The 10728-nt window shown below is 39.9% G+C and overlaps 1 protein-coding gene across 1 annotated transcript; it reads left to right on the top strand.

The window, feature by feature from the left end:
* Window positions 1-7157: 7157 nt before the first annotated feature.
* Window positions 7158-9537, top strand: LOC149843260 (uncharacterized). The gene has a single exon (XM_090001756.1). It carries the CDS (start codon window positions 7277-7279, stop codon window positions 9026-9028), a length of 1752 nt encoding a protein of 583 aa, XP_089857882.1. The 5' UTR covers window positions 7158-7276; the 3' UTR covers window positions 9029-9537.
* The last annotated feature ends 1191 nt before the right edge of the window (window positions 9538-10728 follow it).

The raw sequence follows: 10728 nt of genomic DNA, 5'->3' as shown, positions 1-10728 counted from the left end.
AACACTACAACCTTCAATGACTTAAGTCTACAATTACTAAGTATGTCATAAACAAATACCTGAACAAATGGCCAAAACCCCCCTACTGTTTTCGTACCATTACTCGCACGGTAGAGTTGACTGTACAAGTGTGCGAGCATAGCGGCACCCCGAGCATAGCGGCACCTCAAGCATAGTTGTCGACTTCGTCTAAGTCTGCCAGGTATTGCAGCCACATGCAACTTATTCTCGAACCAGAACAATCGAAACATAAAGTAAGACCAAAAAAATAAAGAAGGAAGTTGTGTAACTCTTGGTCAGCTATTTTAGATGCACAAGTAGCGGAGCGGCCTTCCCATTTATTAAGAAAAAATGAGACTTTCATTGATGTGGAATTGATTCCACCAGAAATACATTGACTCCATTCGTCCATCAACATTCCTAAAAGGGCCGTGCATTTTTCCCTTGCGTTATAGTTTGAATGCCGTAATAAGACAACACTGTCATCGCACTTAAGGCCAGTGATCCTCGCCACATCTTCTAGAGTCATGGTGATCTCAAAAGAATCAAACTGGAATGTGTTCGTCTTATCATTCCACTTATTTACCAATTGGGTCATGGTATTCTAGCAAGTTTCAAAATATTGCTGGTCCAAAAGGCCACCGAAGTACATATTTTGTAATCGGTCCTTCTGATATACACTCAGCTGACCATACCACGACAGAACTACAGGCCATTAACACCGACCTCCGAGCTTTTCACCTGGTGCTCTACTTCTCCTGTGACCTCCCTGTAACACACAATAACATATTATTTCTACCAATTGTAAATTAGTACCATTTGTACTTATAAATAATATTCTACTAATCGTTATAAATAATATTGGTTGCACACAAACTATCACAGTAATCACTATACATATTAATACCTAACATAGTAATCGCTATACCAAAATCGCTAAACATATTATTAAATCTTCACAGACAGGACAAATTTATTTACCTTGGTCGCTCTTTTCTCATGTTCTCCCTCCAACCTAGGCCTTTCTGGTTGGTCCACTGCCTCCCACTGCCTTTCCCTTTTCTTCTCTTCCGGCTCTACCTTCTCCTTCCTTTCTTTCTCCTTTTTTTTCTCATCCTCCTTCTCATTCCTTTCTCTCTCCTTCTTTTTCTCGTCCTCCTTCTCCTTCTTTTCTCTCTCCTTCTTTTTCTCGGCCTCCTCCTTCCGCCGCCTTTCTTTCTCTTCCAAATCTTGTTTCCTTCTTTCCTCCTCCTGCTTCTTCCTTTCTCTTTCTTTTTGTTCCTCCTCCTCCTTCTCCTTCTATTGCCTTTCCTTCTTTTCTTCATCCTCCTTATTCTTCCTTTGCATTTTCTTACCTTCCTCAAACTCCTTCTCTCTCCTTCGCCTTTCTTTTTCTTCCTCATCCTGAGGCTTATTCCATTCATTTTCTTCCTCCTCCTTATTCATTTGCCTTCGCCTCTCAGCCTCCTTCAGTAGCTTTATCCTGTTTCGCATTGCTATAAGCTCCAACAACATGTTGTCTATTTCCGTCTTAGCATCCTTTATTAGATTGTTCAATTCCCTTTCCCTCTCCTCCTCATTGTTTTTTTGCCTTTCTCTCTGCTCTGCCTTCTTCCTTTGCCTTCTCTTTTCATTCTCCTCCTTATTTCTTTGCTTTGCCTTCTTTTGGTCATCCTTCTTCTGCATCTTTAGTTCTTCAGCATTCTTCCTTTGATCCGCAGTCTCAATATCTGATGGATGATCCTCCGCATAATACAATTCCAACGCTTTTCCCTGTCTTTATGGTTCTCAATCTTAAGTATATTTTTGGTACCTTTCAAAAACCTTAGATAGATGGGACTGGCGGATCACTTATCTAATACACAACCCATAGAACGACGGGGTATCTCTTCTCTGATGAGCCGCAGACATTGCTAACCTGCACAACACATTAAATGATCATCATGATTACAAATCGTCGCAATATTTGGGTTCATAAGTACACATTGTTGTAAAATTTATCAAACTTACAAATCGTTGTATAAGAAGCAACCTTCAGATTGAATAACGAAACCTTACACGAAACTCACCGAAACGATATGATTTTGGATATTCCAACTGTAGAGTAAGAACGTATACGCAATAGATGGTGGCAACGATGTTGCAACTGCGCGTAAGACGGAAACGAATGCTCTAACGGTAGCAGAACAAAGGAAAGGATGCTCCGGCGGCAACAAAAGAAGGCAACGACTGATCCGACGATAATGGATGAATGCAAAGTATGCTCCAGTAGAGTTTTCTGCTTAGGGCGAGAATGGATTGTTTTGAACTATTTAAATCCTACAACATACAACTTGCTACATACATAAACTTTGCTGAATATTTTGGCGCGATAACGATGGAGGGCAGTTTTGTCCTTTTCATGAACCGCCGACTCAGTTTTCTAGATGGAGGGCATTTATGTCCGTTCGAGGAAGAGGAAGAGAATGGCGGTAAAGGGTACTTAAGTCTTTGTGACGACACCAAACTATGATGAAATGTGATGCAGACACACATGGGGATACATGCCGGTCTGCATCTTATACGTGGCGCTCTTTGGGAACCCCCGAACATGAGATGGAGCTACCGGCCCGGTTCAGGGGGGGGGGAAACATATAACCTGCTTCACTCCAAAAATCATAGTTTTATGTATTTTTATGTTAGATATGAACCATTAGATTGTTTATCATTGTTTATTTAATAAAAAACATGTTTTTGATTAAGCATCTTTATGCTCATTTGCGTATTTTAAATAGGTTAAAAAGGCAATGGTTGATATTGTGCTAAAATTTGATGATAAAATATTTATATTTTTACATCAAATCAATTTGAAACAAAGCTTGCTTCATAATATATAAGCAATGATAACCACATCTAACGGTTACGATCTATCATAAACACCTAAAACTATGATTTTTAGAGAATCCTAATGTGACTTTACTAAAAAGAGGTATCACAATCTCCATTCTATCTCTCTCTCTTATATATATATATATATATATATATATATATATATATATATATATATATATATATATATATATATATGGATGAGCAAGCCGTCCACCATTGTCGAACGCTTCTCCGCCGCTGATCCTGCATGGATCAACGTTGATGTTTTTTTTTGTTACAAAGAAAATTAGCAGCAATCGCAATCACCACTAATTCTCATTTTTCTGCCTAGGTCATTAGCGTGTGATCGTGCTAATAACCCTATATCTCACAATATCGATGAGTGAGCATCGTTTGATGGAAAGGCCATCCAAAATTACAGCCTTCTCTCTCTCTCTCTCTATATATATATATATATATATAGTAACTCAAATATGAAACTGAAATATGAAAACTAGAAATATGGGCATTTTCAACATTTTTTTTTGCAAATCCAACCATGTGGATATGCTTGGCATGATGAATTTGCTAGGAATCAACCACTGAATCATGTATTTTTTTATGAAAAATATGATTTTTGAATGCTTGAATATGTATGATGATTATGAGCCATTGATTTTAAAACCTTAAAAAAATCATGCTTATGTATCAAAATTGGATGATTCAAAAGTGGGTTCTTATAAAACTAAACATGTAAATCACATCTGTATCGTAGATTCAAGAGAAAAGAACAAAAAATCTATGGAAATAGTGGTTCACACATTAGTTCTCATATATATATATATATATATATATATATATATATATATATATATATATAGAGAGAGAGAGAGAGAGAGTCACTAAAATATGAGAACTAGAAATTTGGACATTTTCAACACTTTTTTTCCAAATCCAGCATGTGGATGTGCTTGGCATGGTGAATTTTACTAGGAATCAACTATTGAATCATGTATTTTTTGATGAAACAATGTAATTTTTGAATGCTTGAATATTTATAAAGATTATAAGTCATTGATTTTAAAGCCTTAAAAAAATCTCGTTATGAATCAAAATTGGATGATTTAAAAGCCAATTCTTATAAAACCAAGCATGTAGATCACATCCATATGGTTAGATTCAAGAGAAAAGAACAAAAAATCCATAAAAATTGTAGATCATACATTATTTCTCATATTTCTAATTCTCATATTCTAGTGACTTTATATTTATGTGTTATTTAATCTCCAGCCCTACCTTTTTGGCTAAACATGGTTCAGACTTCATAAACGCCTCCAGGAGAGCCTGATCATTAATAATTTAATATACATAACTATGGTTGAGTCCATGTTATTTAATCTCTTATCAAACGGGGGGGTCCGCTTGTCTCGCAGGAGCAGCAGTGTACGTCACCTTGTGTTGGGACGTTGCTGTATAGTTGTATAACTGGTAGGCTTAATCAGCATATGCACGGGTATCTACAGTATCGGGTCCACATATTATATGAAGACAAACTTCACAACACCCAATGATTGTGAGTATTTGCCGAGAATGTAACATCAATAGCCATAATAATTAAATACAAAAGCTCTCTCTCTCTACAATAACTTTCTTGGACTTAAAAAATGGGAAGCCAGAATGATACACCTGCTGCTCTTGTAATCTTCCCTTCTTCACCTTGCAAAAGAAAGATAATATAATTGGGTGGGTCCAGAACAATGTGACACGATAACTCGTGTTTTTTTTTTACTCAGAAAAACTGCTCTAGGCACAGAGACCTAGTAGCGTTGGCCCTCGCTCTTGCCCTCTGGGACTTTGCCTTTGTCTGCGTCTCCATAGGCCAAAAGCCCACAAGTAGCCCCCACGACATCTCTCTCTCTCAACTTGCTGAGTTTTTGTGTAACTCTTCTCCGACTCGATCCCACAGCGATACAGCCGTCCAACACACCACGAATGCTGCTTTCCTAGTGTGTACAATGTCTACTCTCTCTTGTGCTTAGGGCATAAATGCATAATTGATTATGTAAGAATTAAGGTTTGGATTGACATTTAAGTTTAGGGATTTTTATGCTTTTTTTTTATTAGTATTTAGGTTTTCAATGAGATAAATATTAATTATTTATTTTTATATTTTTTTAAATCAATATTATACATAATTCATATGTGTGATTTTAGTTGGAAATTTAAGGATTTTGTTATTGTTTATTTCAATCTATGTCTGCAGACTTTTAGAAAATTAACTAATTAAATTATTATTTATTTGCCGGATGTATATGTTTCTTTGTCATGTCTTGTTGAGTGTATTTGAAAATCAAAGGTTGAGTTTAGCCATATTGCATTATCCATAAAAAGTATTTCCTTTAAATGAATGAGTTTGTATTTGAATTATATAAGTTTGTGTTTCAACTTTGAATGTTTGAAGAAATTTATGAGCATTGACTAAATTTAGAATTTTGAATAAATTGATGAGTATGAAGTTGCATATTTGAACATTTGATGAAAAAGTTAAAATGTGTTTGAATATTAAGAAAAACTATGTTTGTGTTTCAACTTTGAATGTTTGAAAGAATTTGTGAGCAAATAAGAAATTTATATTTTTGAATGAATCGATGAAAGTTTAAATGTTAATAACAAAAAATTATATTTATATTTGAATGATATAAGTTTATATTTAAAATTTGAATTCCTAATCATGAATATGACATTACTTGGTATCTCAAACTTTTTTGTACTTATTAGTATAGTTTATTATCATAATTTTTTTTACCGGCAGAAACAAAAAATCTTCCCACATTATTGCAAACGAGCACAAAAATTTCATATAAAAATTTTTACATTAAAAAGATGGAGAAATGTTGAAATGTTGGTAAAATTTTTCTCAACTGTACAGCGGCACCCCATTCTTTCCATGTGATACAAGAAAGTTTTTACCACTTAGTGTTGAGTCAGTTAAAAACTCTTCAAGTTAAATGTCTTTCCTCATATATGTGGACTTTGGATATCTTGCTGAACTCCATCTAACATCATCTGAGTCTATCATTTTATCTAGTTTGGAAGAAGAAAAAAACACTTGCCGAGTCCACGGACGACCTTTCACTTGATTCCTGGAATTAAAGACTCCAGTCTGTGACTAAAGTAGAACCAAATGATAATGACCAGCGAATAAAGAAAGATCACAGCAACTAATTCATTAAAAAGGAGAAGGGGACATAATATGCTAAAACAATGCACATGCACCCATATCTCCAATATCCGTTGTGTACATTAATTAAATACAAACATTACTCCCTCATATGCTTAGGCGTAGACCCGTCAGCAATTTTTTTGTTTTTTTTTATAAAAATTAAATAAAAGCTAATGATCTCTCTCTTTCTCCACCGATTGGAAGACCTACTGGAAGTCAAGGAGAAATAGTTAATATAAGGCCTAGACTAACTTTGGAGATATGAATGTGAATTTGGCGTTTGGAATTATGTCTAATCTCGGAGCTGGGATGGACGTTTATGCATTTGGTGGTCCTGTTTGGAATCTCGGTGTTGGGATGAGCGTTTACTCATTTGGGATGAGAAGCACAGCCCTTTATCTTTTGTATTTACACTAAATCATGGATTTGGCAGCTGCCACTTTCTTCAAATGCATAAACTCCCATAGATTCCCATCAGTTTGATTCAAGGTCCACAATTTTCTTATGCAAGTTAAGACAAAACACTATACATTCAGAAATCATAATAGCAATCTGTGCGTACGAGCGCTCTCACTCTCATGTGTGTCTGTGTCCCCAAAAGAGGATGAGAAATTTAGTCGGAATTTGGATTTTGAAGTAGACCTAATGGTACCATTTTGATCCAAGATCCACATCACTTTAAAGCCAGTTAACAAACAAGAGAAGGCAGAAGAACGTAAGTTCAGACTTCAGATCTCTCTCTCTTTGCCCCGAAAAAGGACGGAAAATTTTGGTTGAAATCTGGGTAGTGAAGTAGGCCTAACAATATTTTGATTAAAGATCTACAACTTTCTTAACGAGCAAGTTAAGACTAAAGACAAGACAACGTGATTTTTCTCTCTGCTCTCTCTCTCTCTCTCTCTCTCTACGAGTGTCCTAACACTTGTTGGGGTCCTCGCTGAACGTTATCATCTCATATCACACAGAACAGAAAGCAAACCAACAGAGAAAGAAGGCAAACAGCTGAAAAGCATCGAAAACACTGTTCCAAAAGCAACGCCACGTATCTCATCCTCTCTTGAGTCCTTCCCCAAAAGAAGAAAACCGATAAAATCCCACACAAAAAAGCAAAATAAATTCATGCCCGTCAATCCTCGCCACCACCATCATCCAACACAGCAAGAATTCTTTCTTCTTGCTTGTTGCTGTTGGTAATAGTGTTTGATGGAAGAGCAGCAGCAGCAGAAGACCATCAAGGAGACCCTCGACTTGGCGCTCTTCCTGGCCGAGCGCACCCGCAAGGCCGTGGAGGAGGCCGACTCCTTCAAGCAGGAGTGCTTCGAGGTGCTGCGCCTTGTCGACTCCCTCGCCCAGATGCTGCGCTCCGCCGCCCGCCTCCACCCCGCCGCCGTCTACGAGCGCCCCATGCGCCGAATCGTCACGGAGGTCATCAAGAACCTCGACCGCGCCCTTACCCTCGTCCGCAAGTGCAAGCGCAGCGGCGTCCTCAAGCGCCTCATCACCATTACCAACGTCGCCGATTTCCGCAAGGTCTCCACCCTCCTTGACAACTCCAACGGCGACATGAAGTGGCTCCTCGACGTCTGCAAGGTCTCCTCCTCTTCCGGCTGCGTCCTCAGCCTCCCCCCCATCGCCAGCACAGACCCCATCCTCGCCTGGGTCTGGAGCCACATCGCCATCGTTCAGAACGGCGGGCTCGAGGATCGGATCGACTCCGCCAACGGGCTCGCTTCCCTTGCCGCGGACAACGCCAGGAACGGCAAGATCATAATCGAGGAAGGTGGTGTCGCTCCCCTTCTGAAGCTCTTGAAGGACGGCGGCGGCGGCTTGCCCGACGCCCAGCTCGCCGCCGCGAGGGCCATCTCCAGTTTGGCATCCGACGTCGAGAGGGTGAGGCAGATTGCGGAGGAGCGCGCAGTGCCCATGATCGTGCAGTGCCTCTACAGCTCACCGGTCGCCGTCCAGGTGGTGGTGGCGTCACTCGTATCGGAGATGGCCGCCCACGACCCGCTGACGAGGGAGGAGTTCGCGAGGGAGAACGCGATCAGGCGACTGGTGCTGGTGCTCTCATCGGGGATCATGGAGGACGTGAGCGTTTCGATGCCCACCAACATGCATTCGGTGGTGCAGTCGAGCATAAGGGTGAACAAGGAGATGACGGGCAGTCGGGCGGGCGACGGGAAGGCGAATTTGGAGCAGGAGGACCCCGCGGTGAGGATGGAACTCATGGTCAATTGCTCGAGGGCAATGTGGATGCTAGCGAAAGGGAGCATCGCGAACAGCCGGAGGATCACGGAGACCAGGGGATTGATATGCTTGGCCAAGATCATCGAGAAGGAGCAGGGAGATTTGCAGTACAATTGCTTGATGGCGGTTAGCGAGATAGTGGCTGCGGCCGAAGCTAATGCAGACCTCAGGCGGGCTGCGTTCAAGACGAATTCGCCCGCTGCCAAAGCAGTGGTGGATCAGCTTATTAGGTTAATAGAAGAAGGCGGTCCGTTGCTGCAAATTCCGGCAATGAAATCAATCGGGTCCTTGTCTCGGACATTCCCCGCTCGAGAAACTCGGGTTCTTAGGCCTCTTGTAAACAAATTGGTTCATAGGGACATGGGCGTGGTGGCTGAGGCTGCATCTGCATTGGGGAAGTTTGCAAGCCCGGAGAATTTTCTCTGCGTGGAACATTCGAAGGCTATAATCGAGTTCGGTGGAGTGTCCCCTCTCATGAAGCTATTGAGATCCGGTGAAAAAGTTCAGTTGGCTGCTGTGGTTCTTCTTTGTTATTTAGCCATACATGTTAGCAACAGCGAGGAATTGAAACAGGCAAGGGCTTTGGTGGGTCTACAGTTACAGTTAGCTCAGCATCCTTCCTACAGGGAATTAATTCAGAAGGCCATTTACCAACTTGAGCTCTATCAAGCCGGAAGTGAATCTCATAATCAGATTCACGATAGGTGAACATGGGCATTGTGTGTATGATCAATGAATGGGAGCTGTGTTTTATACATCTGCGACAGCTTGGGGTATGCAAGGCATGTCACCATCCTGATGCTTTCGGGGCAATCCTTCAACATGATGTGCAGGTTCTTTTAACATAACATGATTGCCTGAATGGTGTTCTAACTGTGTTTGAGCCTAATCGTCTGATATTTTGGTGGGAAATCTAGAAAAGGAAAATAATCTGCACCAGTGCTTGCTCAGTCATCCCATTGCAGGCCGTTGTTCTATTTGGATGAAAAATGCTTGAAAGCTTTGACAGAAATATTATTCCCTTTGGACGGTGCTGTTTCTTGGTAGCAAAACGTATCTAGTGTTTGTAAACTTGTTAGAGATGGAAAGATATTTACCTGTATTTGTTGTGGTTTCATTCTTGGTGGTGAATCCCATGTTGGTTGATGCTTTTGTGTTTTTCTTGTAAATTAACTTCTTGTATTGTTTTTCTAAAAAAAACTTCATCTTGCATAAAATGTGCTTTATCTTCCCTTATGTAGAGATAGTCTTAATTTTCAGATCTATCTTCATTGATAAGGAAAAGAGTCAAAGAAATTCATTCTTGTTACGTGATATAAATATAGGTGCATAAAAAGGTTCTTTTAGAGTATGACTCCCTCATGTAGACAGCTTGTGCCATCAAGGATGCCTCTTAAAAGGTACTTTCTTTCACCCTGTTGTCTTCTTCAGTTGATATTGTAGGCACCGTGAAACTATGGTCCCATTCAATATTTTTTGGAGTTTCATGATAGAACTAAAGTGTAAATTTTGTGACATTTAGTCTGCATATTTTGCTTTTTGAGTTTTCTCGTCGCATGTTATTTTGTTGTTATCATCACTTCCCTTCCTCCTCATCATCATTATCTTCATTGTTTGGTGTTGCTATTATTGATAATTAAATGGAAACTTTTATCTAACAGGAACACCTTCATAAAAGTAGGCCAACAACAGCATACACATGATATACACATATGTTTTGCGCACTATGTAGTTAAATCCTACCTAGGCCACCTAGGCACAAATCTACCATCTAGAAGCGCCTGGGTGCCTAGCTTGGGGGAGGGGCACCAAGGCTGGTATTTTACATTTGTTTTTATACTATTTAAAACATTATAATTATGCTTTGTTTGAGTATTTTAAAATATTTAAGTTTTTCAGTATTTTTTTCTTATTTTTATGTTTTTATCTATGTCACAGGGATTCGGCTAGCAGGGTGCCGCACCCGCGTCGACGCGGGTGCGGTCAATCCGACCTTGGGTGCGTTGACCGCACCCAGGGTCATTTCGGTCCATTTTTTTTGGATTAAATTTTTTTTTTTGCCCTATTAAATGGGCTGCAGAATTAAAAAAAAAATCTTTGGGGGGGGGGGGGGGGGGCGCTGCCCCCCTATAACCCCCCGCCAGGGACCCGCGTCAGGGGGAACCCCCGGACCCCCCTTATATATATTACATTTTTGCCCCTGTCGCACCCCCGCACCCAGGTTTTTTGGAAGTGCCGAATCCCCACACCCGCACCCATGTGACATAGGTTTTTATATGTTTATTTTAAATAATTTTATTCTTTTGTGTATCTCTAGTTGACACAACTAAACAAATATTTTTTTAGATGAAATTGAATGTTAAAAATGTTATTATGTTTTAATTGTTTAGATTCAGTCATGTTTTTTT

This window comes from Nuphar pumila, chromosome 3 (assembly GCF_984573655.1).
Source record: "Nuphar pumila chromosome 3, dmNupPumi1.hap1.1, whole genome shotgun sequence".
Lineage (NCBI taxonomy): Eukaryota > Viridiplantae > Streptophyta > Magnoliopsida > Nymphaeales > Nymphaeaceae > Nuphar > Nuphar pumila.
The sequence above is the reverse complement of the archived record's forward strand: the minus strand, read 5'-3'. Positions and strand labels throughout refer to the sequence as shown.